General features: G+C 42.3%; 1 protein-coding gene and 2 long non-coding RNA genes across 4 annotated transcripts in view; 1 reads left to right on the top strand and 2 right to left on the bottom strand.

The window, feature by feature from the left end:
- LOC135488746 (uncharacterized) overlaps positions 1-14756 on the top strand; it is a 28566-nt gene that overhangs the window by 13464 nt on the left and 346 nt on the right. The gene's annotated exons all lie outside the window — the stretch shown is intronic.
- LOC135488596 (uncharacterized) lies at positions 1593-13075 on the bottom strand. 2 transcript variants are annotated; one of them, XM_064773242.1, is made up of 3 exons: positions 12332-13075; positions 3811-6070; positions 1593-3459 (listed from the first exon to the last, which is right to left on the bottom strand). In XM_064773242.1, exons 2-3 carry the CDS (start codon positions 5110-5112, stop codon positions 3409-3411), a joined length of 1353 nt encoding a protein of 450 aa, XP_064629312.1. In that variant the 5' UTR covers positions 5113-6070; positions 12332-13075; the 3' UTR covers positions 1593-3408. Both variants share the same exon structure in this region, with proteins under 2 accessions (XP_064629312.1, XP_064629319.1).
- Positions 13206-14756, bottom strand: part of LOC135488726 (uncharacterized) — a 205003-nt gene continuing 203452 nt past the window's right edge. Inside the window, exon 3 of the long non-coding RNA XR_010447023.1 lies at positions 13206-14602. This is a non-coding gene — a long non-coding RNA (uncharacterized LOC135488726). The remainder of the gene's footprint in view (positions 14603-14756) is intronic.

The following is a 14756-nucleotide window of genomic DNA, read 5'->3' as shown; positions in this document are numbered from 1 at the left end:
ACAGGTACTGACAGTAGTTGAACCGTAACACCATCCTCAATCGAAGAGCTGCTGACCACCACTGGAAACTGTTTTTCCTTTTGGTCATTGGACCCATCTGTGGCTATCGAGAACGCCCCAGTCTTCATCTTCTCCTTCATCTCGTCTTTAATCTCTGCAGCCATGTGTTTTACAATAGCAGTTGTCTTCGACCGGCCACAACCATACAATTTAGCAATTTTGGAGTCCGGAAACGCTTCCTTAACCACCTTGGTAAACTCATCGGCCGCCGTCAGCGGCAGATTCATCTTGACGATGAATTCAGTCATTATTGTCTCTGCTTTGACAACTTGAAGGTCAAGTGCTTCGTTGCGTTGGTGGAAGAAATCCCCCACATTGTGGGTATTCTTTGCAGCCTTCATCATATCAGTGTGCTTTTTACCTTTTTGGTGACGCTCAATATCATATGAACCCGAATGGGCAATCGAAAAATCAGATTTGCAGTACGAGCATCGTGCATACTTCTTCCCCCTGTCACTTGCAGAGATGCCCGGAAAATCGCAGTATTTGTTGTTGAACCGCTGACCTGTGGGTTTCTTCTTTGCAGCACGTTGAGGCCCAGCATCATCATCATCAATCATAACACTGTCATCATCCGACATGTCGCTCCTGTCATCGTCGACATCGAAGCTAGAAACCGCAGCTGGCGCCTTCCTCTTCTTGGCAGACGACATGTTTCCATTCACTGTCTACCCGTCTGCTGACCTCGTTCCACGCGCCATCTGTTATGCATTACGGGACGTGTGATATTTAGGACGTCAGCAGATCTTCCAGCCGCTAAGGTTGATATTAGTTTACTTTTTTAACACAGCGCGGCGCTCGAGTGCTTCTAAAATGTTGCATAAATTACTGAGTGACATGTGCGGCCGGCCGGCGTTGCGTTTGGTACGGGGCCTTACTTTGATTCCAAGGGCCGAACTCATTTTTGAAATAATATTTCAAAACGGGCAGAAACATAACATTATCTTATTAGGATTATATAAATAAATGAACAAAGACAGCAACAATAGATCTTTATTTACAAGGCTACAATGTGTAATGGTTTTTTTTAAAAGTCGTATTTTGGAAATGCTTAGGGGCGTAAAATCAGAGTGCTATGCGTAATGTGTAAAATCGGCACTCAAATCGTATTTATTACGCCAAAAACGTAAGGGTAGGCAGCCCTGAACTTTGTACAAAGGACCTCTAGGTCAGCTGACCTCTGACCCTGATTTCAGTCCGGTCTGATTCTCGACTTGGCCACCAGGGAGCCAAAAGTGAAAACCTAGAAAGTGTGATATTTTTATGGTAGGTTCTCCTAGCAAGGATACATCACTTATCGTATGAGTTTTCGATTTGACCTGCTTTTCAAGGTCACATAGGTCAAATGGCGTAAATTGGTCGTTTGATTGTAACTATGGCACGTTTCTTTACTACTAAAGCTATGAACTTGAAATTTGGTACACATGACCTGCGTCATGTTACCTCGGACAGCGAATTTCGATCTGATCTGGTACTCAACTTGGCCACCAGGAGGCCAAAACTAAAATAGGTAAAAAGTGCAATATCTCGTTTATTAGTGACTTGTTTTTGATGATATTCTTATGGTTCTTACTCCAAGCAACGATACATCACATGTCATACCGACTTTGGTTTGACCTATGTACTATACATGAACAATGTTTCTTAACCTGGATGAATTCCAAAGCACCAAATATCTATACAGTGAGCACAATGGCCCCTGGCCGTTTCATTACTGGAATACAACAGCAATTTTGAAGTTGTCTTTTTCAAAACAACTGCAACAATTATCTCCTGCACTCCCTGTGAGTAATTCCTGTGAGAGACCAATAGTCATTACAAACCTACATATTTTACATATATATTAATATACTCTAGAATCTTGGCTATAAGACCAGCGAGCTCAAGGCCTACACTCAAACCACACATGCATTTACTGCAAACATCGCCAATCGAAATTATGCACAATAGGCTACCCTTATATTCAATTTTATAGTTTTACACCAAGTCTAGTGAATCTCCTTTGTCTGGTTTTATAGCCAAAATTCTAGAGTAAGTTTGTCTCAAGTATACAAAAATATAATTAACTGTGATTTTCAATGAATGTACATATATATGATTATTAATCACTTGCTGGACAAGAATAATCAGTACATACCTACATATTTTTCATAAGTTTATTGTATACACTGTACTTGCCTATTTTTGCATTTATAATAAAATTCCATTCAAAAAATTATGTCTTCTCCACTGTCTTACCACCTCTAGCATTTGATCCACCCCTGTTTTATATTTTAACATCTACCTACAAAACATTATGTAGGTATATAGTCCCTCCTAGTCTTTATTGGGTGAGTTCACATTTGATGGTGTGTTATGATTGAGGAATCTGTTACCGCTTTCAACTCCTGGCCAAAGTGTAAATGATACAAAATAATATCACAAAAATGAAAACTTCTTATCATGAATTTAATGTCTGTTATGTATTTTTGCATCAACTAATTGCACCAGGCATTGAAAAGCACTAACAGATTCCTCAATCATAACACACCACCAAATGTGAACTTGCCCATTCTCTATAGACCACACAGGTATTGCATTATATGCAATAAGATATGCTTGTGTACAATGAATATATGATGCAGAATAAAAAATCTGAGATCAATCAAGTCAAAAATTCCGTGTTAAAGTGCCTAACAGTCCATATTAGTCGTAGTTCCACCTATCATAAAACCCCGTGTTTTTTCAAGACCCGTGTCTTCGCCGTGTGTCAAAAAACCCGGGGCGCACTTACACCTATCAGTGGTGTTAGATAATGGTTAATAGCCCCGGCGACAGGTGCGCTGTAGGTAGGGAGCTCTCCTGTGTTTCTTTCCCGTTGGAGGGGAATTTCGCGTGCGCAATACCGAGGCAACTACACCGCGCTATCTGTCGCCGGGTCTTAGAACTTGCAATTGCCGGGACTATTCAGATTCCACCTATCAAAAAACCTGTGTTGAACACGGGTCTAAATTAGCCCCCGATTAGCCCCATCGAGCTAATAGACACAGGGATTTGACACACGGGTCTATTTAGACACGGCAATTCATAGGTGTAAGCGCAAAAGACTCGGGGATTTGATAGGTGGAAGTACGACTATTATCTATCCCTGTTGTTTCTTCTTCCAAAATACCTTCCACCAGAACCGTGTTATAACATCACAAAACTTGATGCTACATGTATTTTGCCAAATAAACTGCAACATGTACATCACTTCCCATACAATATATAACCAAAATCCCTTACTCGAACTTTACAAATTGTTTACGAACGACAATTGACAATCAGCACCCTCTGGTATAAAGATCTCCCAACTCGTCTCAAATCCAGTCAGGGACATATGCCACGCTGTGCGTTGCTCTTGTTTGAATTGGGAGGGGGCTAAACAAAAAAAGAGGGGGGTGACATACGGGTTTGTTAAAGTAAGTTTTTTGGAGAAACCGGTCACAATGACAGCACACCGTGCGATGTTTTTATGTGAGAATGATGAATTGCAATTCAAAACTAGCGCAGGTTATCATATAAGTCATCTGTGTCATAATCCTCTGTGCGTGAAAGTCGAGCACTTAACAATAGAAAGAGGAAGGGTCAATCAAAGTAGAAAAAGGTGCAATGCCAAGAAGTTTGTGCAGGCCATGGCAACCGGCCTAAATGCATTTTTCCTGGTAAGCTATGTGTTGAAGTTGAAAGAGAATATCATTATATTGAATTGACATTTGAAAGTTTTCTTACCGTGATGGCAACCTCTTGGTTGTCTTGATGGCTGGTTGGATCTTGGAAGGATCGCCAAAAGTAGGAGTGGTCATAGTGTCTGCTGTTTGGGTCGAGACATTTCCACTCTGGTACAGGCGGTCTGTCTCGTCGTGCAACAGCCTTCCTTCGCAAGTCCGGCATTGTTATCATCACATGTTTGTTGTAGTCACCACCCCTGGTTTTGTTTTTCTTCTTCGTGAAGTAATCTGTTGCCCTGATGTTTTTCAAAACACCAGCTAACTGCTGGTGTCTAGCACTCCGTTTGTACCTGACTGTGTACTGCCTGTTCATTGCAATTCTGTCCAGCACTTTCATTGGGCGGCAACAAGTATCGACTTCGATGTTGAACCACTTTAGTTTCCGTCGCCCGCTCTCGGCTATGTTATGGTTCATTCTGTGAGCTGCTGAATGGAAACGAGGGGTTGAGTTCCTGCTCCTGGTCACAATCTTAGGATCGCTGGCCAACAGACCTCGATTCTTGGACTCGACTCCCTGGGTTGTCACTCTAAGACTCAGCTGTCGCAACGCTCCTTTACTAAGGCATACCTCCAAAACAAGATGTACCAAGTTCTTGTCAATCACTGTCATTTTTAACTTGGGAATCTCGCCGTAAGATGACCATCGTGTTGATTTGTGCCACCAAGAACCAGTTGTGCCTGAGCACAGTGAGAATTCATTCTGTGGACAACCAGTGCAGTCACCACCATAACAGTTCACAACACAGGCAACAGTGTCATACAGGTATCCCATGATCCTGTCGAGATCACCGTTGCAGCGCTTGAATAGAGATTGCAAAATCTTGGATGACCTTACCCTAAGATCATTCAGAAACGTTGTTTTTAACAGTGTTCTCTCCTCTGCAGTACGTCCCGGGAACATACCTTTACTGAATTCAGCTCTATGTCCTGCACGCGTTTGGGCTTGATGCAAATGTATAGAGTCAAGTTGATGCTTCACCGTGAACAAGCCGCCGAAGAGCTTTTTTGTTGCATCAGTTAACCCTTTGAATGAACTGGAATCACCATCTGTAGTCAAATGTTCTACATGTAGGCCCTGTTTCTCAAATGCAACCCCAAGATCATATTCTCTGAATGCATCTGCCTCAGGAAAGTTAGCCGTGCACTTCGAGTGTCGTTCGTCAACGTTTGTGCCAGTGGCACCACATTTAACTTCAAAACCTTTCGCCCGCATTGCAGCCCCTATCCAGCAGAGTTTTGTTTTAACCTCAATGTCAATGATTTTGCGTTCATCTGTCACATTTTCAACACATAATCCAGTCATTGTGCTCCAGTCTTGTTCCTCGAAGTGAGGTGTAAACTATTATAGCGTCCATCAGCTTGGACATTGATTCCTGTGTCGTCCTGATTTCTTAGGCGCAGTATCCTTTTCAAGTTCTCGCGTATGTCTGCCATATCGGCCACATTCATTTTAACTGTTTCTTCACCAACTTTATTTGCCTGCTTTTGCATGATACTCCTACAGGGGGGCGGGATTCCCATTATGCTCAGTATGTAACTCATACTCTCGTTGCCAATCATTGTGTCCTGCAACGCAATCTGTAATGCAACATTTGGAAGAGCGGCTTTTCGTTCGCGCTTGCCAGTGTCTATGTCCTCAAAAAGTTTATACAATTTCGAATCAAAACCACAGTTTTTACACACCATAGTGACTGAACAACATACACCCTGCTTCCGTACCTCTCCATATTTGAATATCGACTGACAGTTCACGTGATATTCGCTATGGGCCCTGTTAACGTCATTGAGCACATCTATCAGTTTGGTTGTCTGAACAACGAAACTCTCGTGATCATGCTCCATGGTCTCATCTGGTATCTCTATCTCATCATCAGTGTCTTCTTACATGTTGACCCGTAGTAAGTTGACATTCTTGGCAGTACGGTTATTTATATCCGGTATGTGTCTTTTGCCGTCGTGTCCCATTGTTGTGACCTGTCCGTACTCCTGGGGCGTGAGTCGTCTCCATGCGGGTTGTAGGCCTACTTCTCGTTCGTCGTCGCTCACCACCTCGACACCTCCACTCCGCACGTGTCCGCTCTTGAACATTGTTCTCATTGCTGCATTCGATGCCCTATGGCGCCTCCTAATACGCCGTGTCTCTATCAACCTCTCCGCCTTTGTCCTCATCTTGTCTTGTGTTGTCTTTTCGTAACTAGTCTTTCTTTGCTTAAAATCGTACTCCTAGGAGATGTCTATTTCGGGATGCTTTCTTCAACAGACTGAAAATACACAAGAAAGGACAAGAGATTACAAAAGGGTGGATGTTGATATGACAATAGCGATGACAATAGCTGTGACAATGGTTGCTGTTGTGGAAGTGTCAGACTTGGATGTGACAGGGAGATAACATATGGGTTAATCTTTTTATCATTTCACACCTTACTAACAAGCCTCCATGCTTATAATGCATCATATATTTGTTGTTTTTCAAATTTCAGACAAAGTTAATATTGTTCGATTTGAAATTTTGACATTTTGAGCATGATACCACTGTCACAACCTTGGAACATCCTTTAAAAAGACAACTTTTTTCCCAAACGGCTAATTTACACCATTTGACCTCTGTGACCTTGAAAAGGAGGTCAAATCAAAAACCCGGAGGATATATGATGCACCTTTGCTAGAAGTACCTACCATATTTTTTTCAAAATTTCCCGACTACTATTAAGGGAGATATTGCATATTTTCACTTTTAACGTTTGGCCCCCTGGTGGCCAAACCATGAAACGAATCGGACCGAAACTTGGTCTCCCAGGTGTCATTACATAAGGGTACATGTGTACCAAGTTTTAACTCAATAGCTCTAACAGTTACGAAACGTGCCCTGCTAACGGACGACGGACGACGGACGACGACGACGACGACGACGACGGACGACGGACGCCACGGTATGGGATAAGCTCACCTCTGCTAAGAGGTGAGCTAATGAGATAGCTGTACCAATGTACAGCTTTTGGCATGTAGATGACGTTAGTCAAATCATATTGTTGCAAAATCCCGTAAGTCCCATCATAAATGCCTACCTTAAACCCAGTTTGTTTGCAAAACCCAGTAAACGCCACCACCATATTGGTGCAGAAACACGTAAGTCCCTGAAAGCCAATCACTGATGAACTGCATGTCACATGACGCACAAAATGGCGGCGCCCCCGTTCGCAAGGCTTTCGCTGTAGAATAGCGGTTTTTTTGTCAATTTCTGCTGAATTTACGCAAAATTAAGTTGAATAAATTGGATTTTAAAAGTTTGGCTTTATGGGAGGCATTGAATTAAATTGTGCAGAAATTTTCTGAGGTACCCAGTACTGATTTCATTCACTTATCACAGCAGGATGGCTTGGCCTCCCAAGTGACGGACAGTCGGTAGTTTCTGGTCTATAGACTCCTGGCAAAAAACACTAACATTCAAAACTATTCACAGACAGGAATTTGCTCTTTTATTAATCCAATTTGAGTACATTGCTAACTGTGTTGTGTTCTGTTACATTTTCATGCATATTCTTCCAGTGATAGGTTTTGCAAACACAGATTTTTTGGACTTACTGAATTTTGCAAAAATAACGCATTTGGACTTACAGAGTTTTGCCGCCAATATCAATCAAAATTGCTTAAAAACTAGTTTTCATAATAAAGGTTAATTTTTGAAATTCTGGCCTTTTGTTTACCAACCAAAACACTATTTGATTACAATGAGAGTAAACCAGTAACCAATGAACCTACTCCCAAACAAAAATTCTTGTTTTAAAACAATAGGGGTATTGTGGACTTACTGGGTTTTGCGCCTGAACCCCTCAATTAGTCTAGAGAGTTACCGTTGTGGTGATACATATGGTATGTGATAAATATTTGTGGAATTTGTGAAATTCGGTTTTCAAACGTGCTGATGATGCAAGCGATCTCGCGTGAATTTTGCAAGTCCTGATATGTCGACCGGGTGTCAAAAATCACTCGCCTAAATTCAATTCAAAGATCGAAAATGATATCTGAACTTAGTTTCAAATAGCCTACGCAATTATCATTTCGGTGATATATAATGCATGCATGTAATAATTGATTAATCTACCTAAAACGTGCAATTAAAACGGCGAAAGATCGTGATAAACACTCTGGTGGCGGTCGCACTAAATAACGACCGGTAGGGCCCGGCGTGTGGCGGAGAAAAAAAGGTAGCACCCGGAGGTTGAAACGGGATTTTTATGCACTTTAAACTGTATATATATGTTGTTTAGATGTATTTCTAACAGTTCTGTAACTTTTATGACCAAGCTTGCACCCAAAGTTGGTAAAATTGATGCTTGTTTATGGACTGCGCTAGCGACCGGAGAATTCGCCGTCGGCCATTTTGGGACGGTCAACAAATCTCTCCATTTACGTTTGTTTACAATTATTTTGAAAGTCACATTATGACATCGTAGTATGAATTCCACTGCAGTTTCCTTACGCAGCAATGCTCATGTTTTTGGTTGGCAATCCTGTACTGTCTGTACACTGCGCTGTGCAGGCTTAGAGTATAACTCAACAGGCCCTCATGATTCATTTGATGGACACTTTATTTGATAGTACCTCATCATTAAGTCCACTAGAACCTGTTCTGTCACATGTCGTAGACGATAGACAATTTTCAAAATGTAGTACACCACTCGCTCACGGCTCACATCATGTGGGCACGGTTGGCTGTTGAGTGTTATGGTTCAGTCTGTGAGACTAATTTAAAGAGGTTACACTTTTATTTTGAATTGGAAAACAACCCCCAGGACTGACTTTTCACTGAGTGATAAGTGTGCCCTTCGAAGGTTAAGTCTCTTTCTGGATTTGCTTCCATAGATGCCTTGTTCAGGATATCATCTGACCGATGCCTGATCAAGCACAGACTGTATCCGGTGGTGTACATTTCCCCGTCTATGTCACCCTTTTTTATTCAGTCAGTGTTAATTTCTCTTCTCTTTTTGGCTCACCGTAGGGGAGTCTATGCAATACCGCAGTGTCTGTCGTCCGTCGGCGTCGTCGTCGTCGTCGTCGTCGTCGTCGTTCGTCGTATCCTAGTTCAAAAACAGTGGCACGTTTTTTAACCGCTAGGCCTATGAACTTAAAACTTTGTACACATGACCCCCTAGGTCAGATGACCCGTGACACTAAATTTCTGTCTGATCTGATTCTCTACTTGGCCACCAATGGGCCAAATGTGGATATCTAAAAAGTGTGATATCTCGCTTATTAGTGACTTGTTTTCGATAAAACTTTTGTGGTAGGTACTCATAGCAAGGATACATCATATAGCTTACGGGTTTTTAATTTGATCCACTTTTCAAGGTCGCAGAGGTCAAATGGCGTGAATTGGCCGTTTGAGTGTAACTATGGCACGTTTCTCAACCACCAAAGCTATGAGCTTGAAACTTGGTACATATAACCCCCTATATCAGATAACCTCTGGTGCTGAATTTCAGCCTGATCTGATTCTTGACTTTGCCACCAGGGGGCCAAAACAGAAAAAGTAAGAAGTGCAATAGCCTGCTTATTAGCAAATTGTTTTTGATGAAATTTTTATGGCAGGGACCCCTAGCAAGGTTACCTCAGATGTTGCACGATTTTTCGGATTTGACCTACTTTTTAAGGTCGCAGAGGTCAAATGGCGTAAATTTGCCGTTTGAGTGTAACTATGGCACGTTTCTCAACCGCAACAGTTATGAACTTGAAACTTTGAACAAGTGACCCCCTAGGTCAGTTGACCTTTTACACTGAATTTTGGTTCGGTCTGATTATTGACTTGGCCACCAGGGGGCCCAAACTCAAAACTCAAAAAGTGTGATTTCTCGCTTATTACTGATTTGTTTTTGATAAAAGTTTCATGGTAGGTACTCCTAGCAAGGATACATCACATATCTTACGGGTTTTTGATTTGACCCACCTTTCAAGTTCACAGAGGTCAAAGTTGAAAACTTTACCATTCTTGGTACGTTTTGTCGTTGTTCAATGTAAAGAGTTTTAATTTTGTGTAATGATGCATCTGAGAAGCCACTATTTGTATGCCAAGTTTCAGCCGGATCGGAATTCAAATATGGCCGAAATTGCATGTTTTGTGGGTTTTTCCTCGTATTGTGGCAATCCAAAGGTCGTGAGTTCAAACCTCGGTCAAGGACAGCAAAAAATATTTTTATTTTTCATCTTTTCCTTTTTTCTTTTCTGAGTTCTATCTTACATTTTCTTCATTTTTTGATTTATTTGGTGCCATAGATTTAATAAGGCGGCCATCTTGGAAATCGTTTTTTGCCGATCGCTGTAGTGTAACGAGTGATGAAATTGTTATGGTCGGGTGGATGTGTCTACATCACATATCACCCTGGTTTGTTATTTGACCTACCTTTCAGGGTCACTGAGGTCAAAGTTAAAAATATATTCACCATTGTCATGGAGTGGCACGTTTCTTCACTATCATTTTCACCTAGACTCTACAAGCTTGGAAGCACAAGTCTCAGATTCACCACTTGGCCAGGGCCGGCTCTGAACTGGTCACAGATGCATGTATAAATTATGAGAGGCCTACATACTGTAGCACTTTCTGTAACTGTCTACCAAAAATACTTACGGTGAGCACAATGGCCCCTGGCCGTTTCATTTTACAGATTAACTGTTGTTGGTTATTGCAAGAGGAGTCGTAGGCACATTTCAAGTCCAGGAAAGCACTTGCTGTTCCCAAATTCAGAGTAAGGTGTGCTTACTCGTTTTACTGCTTTCCATTCCTGGAGAGCGTTATCAAATATCTGCCGCAAGGCAACAAATATCTGCCGCAAGGCGCTTCAATATCTGCCGAAAAGGCATCAAATATCTGCCGCACCAATAAAGTTCATTTTGTTAACCAACTCTTTATCTTCTTCGTTGCCTCATAATAACGGTACCGACACACACTTGACCCTTGCCTTCACCTATCCATTTCAGCTGAGCGCCAGGCCCTTGGGCCTCTTGTTATGTGCTCACCACAGCTTTCAATACTTGAGGTATCTGAAGAGGCGCGCGGAACCTGACATGGCCTTACCCAGGAGCTGCTCACGGTGCTGAACTTCTAGTTTGCCTGTTGACTAAGTGCCTTTTTGGCCGAGACATTGCTATATGTAGGAGGAGCACGCATTTTAAATTTATAGTAGTGATAGTACAGTTGGTTCGAGCCATTTGGAAGCCGACATGTGAAGGCCTATCTGGGTTCTCCTTCTTCTCCGTATAAAAAGGGGCATATTGCTGACAAAGGAACAAGGCATATTGACATTGCCTCATCATCTCTATCGGACCAATTGATATACTTTTATATGCACGCATACATCACGCCATTTCAGGGTCCGAGTCTGTGGACAATTGGTTTGATTAATTTTTCTCTTCGATATTGCTCCTTTATTGCATTAGATTTTCATCGCAATTCAATCTATTCAAGATATAGCCAATTTGAACCTGTCTGCGCCAAGGATAGATTGGTTCCCGATCGACTCACTAGGGATACGCAGTAGAGCATAATGTCATTAAAAAACGACCCTTTGTATTGTAAATTCCAATCACCTGCAGGACAGGTCAATTTCTCTCAATAAAATTAATTTTGTAGACTCCTGTAATCTCTACCTTATTAAAAAAAGACAGTGGTATTAGTCCCAAACTGGTCATTTCTATTTATTTTGACCTCTGTTAAATCAGGATACCTCTCAATTACAGACAGCATTTTGAATCCTTGTGCTGTACAACCCAGCCTGGACATACCACAGTTGTCCATGGAGAAGTCTCATCCTCTCTGACACTTCTTTTCTGTAAAGCTACCGATACAACATACTGAACTAGGGATATCTTCTGTTGCCTCCTGTAATATTTACATACCATGGCTGATTAGTTCAATCATATTTCATCCAGCTGGCAGCTCTGCATTGGAAAGTTTAGTGATATAACGTGTTCTCTTGACCTTCAAACAGTAGTATAAAGCCGATATTTACTACTTTACACCCTCAGTCCTATGTTATTAGGTCATCCAGCTGAGCGCCAGGCCCTTGGGCCTCTTGTTTTATTTCAGCAGGTGAACTCAAAAGAAAAGTATCAGAATTACGAGCGAGAATGTTAGCAAAGACTAAAAGTGATGTTTTTTGTTTGAATTGGGCGGGGGCTAAACAAAAAAAGAGGGGGGTGACATACGGGTTTGTTAAAGTAAGTTTTTTGGAGAAGCCGGTCACAATGACAGCACACCGTGCGATGTTTTTATGTGAGAATGATGAATTGCAATTCAAAACTAGCGCAGGTTATCATCTGTGTCATAATCCTCTGTGCGTGAAAGTCGAGCACTTAACAATAGAAAGAGGAAGGGTCAATCAAAGTAGAAAAAGGTGCAATGCCAAGAAAGTTTGTGCAGGCCATGGCAACCGGCCTAAATGCATTTTTCCTGGTAAGCTATGTGTTGAAGTTGAAAGAAAATACATATGTATCATTATATTGAATTGACATTTGAAAGTTTTTCTTACCGCGATGGCAACCTCTTGGTTTTGTTGATGGCTGGTTGGATCTTGAAGGATCGCCGAAAGTAGGAGTGGTCATAGTTTCTGCTGTTTGGGTCAAGACATTTCCACTCTGGTACAGGCGGTCTGTCTCGTTGTGCAACAGCCTTCCTTCGCAAGTCCGGCATTGTTATCATCACATGTTTGTTGTAGTCAACATCCCTGGTTTTGTTTTTCTTCTTCGTGAAGTAATCCGTTGCCCTGATGTTTTTCAAAACACCAGCTAACTGCTGGTGTCTAGCACTCCGTTTGTACCTGACTGTGTACTGCCTGTTCATTGCAATTCTGTCCAGCGCTTTCATTGGGCAGCAACAAGTATCGACTTCGATGTTGAACCACTTTAGTTTCCGTCGCCCGCTCTCGGCTATGTTATGGTTCATTCTGTGGGCTGCTGAATGGATACGAGGAGTTGAGTTCCTGCTCCTGGTCACAATCTTAGGATCGCTGGCCGACAGACCTCGATTCTTGGACTCGACTCCCTGGGTTGTCACTCCAAGACTCAGCTGTCGCAACGCTCCTTTACTAAGGCATACCTCCAAAACGAGATGTACCAAGTTCTTGTCAATCACTGTCATTTTTAACTTGGGAATCTCGCCGTAAGATGACCATCGTGTTGATTTGTGCCACCAAGAACCAGTTGTGCCTGAGCACAGTGAGAATTCATTCTGTGGATAACCAGTGCAGTCACCACCATAACAGTTCACAACACAGGCAACAGTGTCATACAGGTATCCCATGATCCTGTCGAGATCACCGTTGCAGCGCTTAAATAGAGATTGCAAAATCTTGGATGACCTTACCCTAAGATCATTCAGAAACGTTGTTTTTAACAGTGTTCTCTCCTCTGCAGTACGTCCCGGGAACATACCTTTACTGAATTCAGCTCTATGTCATGCACGCGTCTGGGCTTGATGCAAATGTATAGAGTCAAGTTGATGCTTCACCGTGAACAAGCCGCCGAAGAGCTTTTTTGTTGCATCAGTTAACCCTTTGAATGAACTGGAATCACCATCTGTAGTCAAATGTTCTACATGTAGGCTCTGTTTCTCAAAAGTCTCGGCAAATGCAACCCCAAGATCATATTCTCTGAATGCATCTGCCTCAGGAAAGTTAGCCGTGCACTTCGAGTGTCGTTCGTCAACGTTTGTGCCAGTGGCACAACATTTAACTTCAAAACCTTTCGCCCGCATTGCAGCCCCTATCCAGCAGAGTTTTGTTTTAACCTCAATGTCAATGATTTTGTGTTCATCTGTCACATTTTCAACACATAATCCAGTCATTGTGCTCCAGTCTTGTTCCTCGAAGTGAGGTGTAAGCTATTATAGCGTCCATCAGCTTGGACATTGATTCCTGTGTCGTCCTGATTTCTTAGGCGCAGTATCCTTTTCAAGTTGTCACATATGTCTGCCATATCGGCCACATTCATTTTAACTGTTTCTTCACCAACTTTATTTGCCTGCTTTTGCATGATACTCCTACAGGGGGGCGGGATTCCCATCATGCTCAGTATGTAACTCATACTCTCGTTGCCAATCATTGTGTCCTACAACGCAATCTGTAATGCAACATTTGGAAGAGCGGCTTTTCGTCCGCGCTTGCCAGTGTCTATGTCCTCAAAATGTTTATACAATTTCGAATCAAAACCACAGTTTTTACACACCATAGTGACTGAACAACATACGCCCTGCTTCCGTACCTCTCCATATTTGAATATCGGCTGACAGTTCACGTGATATTCGCTATGGGCCCTGTTAACGTCGTTGAGCACATCCATCAGTTTGGTTGTCTGAACAACGAAACTCTCGTGATCATGCTCCATGGTCTCATCTGGTATCTCTATCTCATCATCAGTGTCTTCTTTCATGTTGACCCGTAGTAAGTTGACATTCTTGGCAGTACGGTTATTAATATCCGGTATGTGTCTTTTGCCGTCGTGTCCCATCGTTGTGACCTGTCCGTACTCCTGGGGCGTGAGTCGTCTCCATGCGGGTTGTAGGCCTACTTCTCGTTCGTCGTCGCTCACCACCTCGACACCTCCACTCCGCACGTGTCCGCTCTTGAGCATTGTTCTCATTGCTGCATTCGATGCCCTATGGCGCCTCCTACAACGCCGTGTCTCTATCAACCTCTTCGCCTTTGTCCTCATCTTGTCTTGTCTTGTCTTTTCGTAACTTGTCTTTCTTTGCTTAAAATCGTACTCCTAGGAGATGTCTATTTCAGGATGCTTCCTTCAACAGACTGAAAATACACAAGAAAGGACAAGAGATCACAAAAGGGTGGATATTGATATGACAATAGCGATGACAATAGCTGTGACAATGGTTGCTGTTGTGGAAGTGTCAGACTTGGATGTGACAGGGAGATAACATATGGGTTAATCTTTTTATCATTT

Source organism: Lineus longissimus, chromosome 1 (genome assembly GCF_910592395.1).
Source record: "Lineus longissimus chromosome 1, tnLinLong1.2, whole genome shotgun sequence".
NCBI lineage: Eukaryota > Metazoa > Nemertea > Pilidiophora > Heteronemertea > Lineidae > Lineus > Lineus longissimus.
This window is presented reverse-complemented; position numbering and strand designations above follow the sequence as displayed.

What these genes read in the sequence shown, in the direction of transcription:
- LOC135488596 (XM_064773242.1), bottom strand. Translation starts at nt 5,112, where the DNA reads ATGACTGGATTATGTGTTGAAAATGTGACAGATGAACGCAAAATCATT. An exon ending in ACCAAGAGGTTGCCATCACG is followed by an intron (nt 3,460 to 3,810) that starts GTAAGAAAACTT and finishes TTTTTTGTTTAG; the next exon opens with CCCCCTCCCAATTCAAACAA.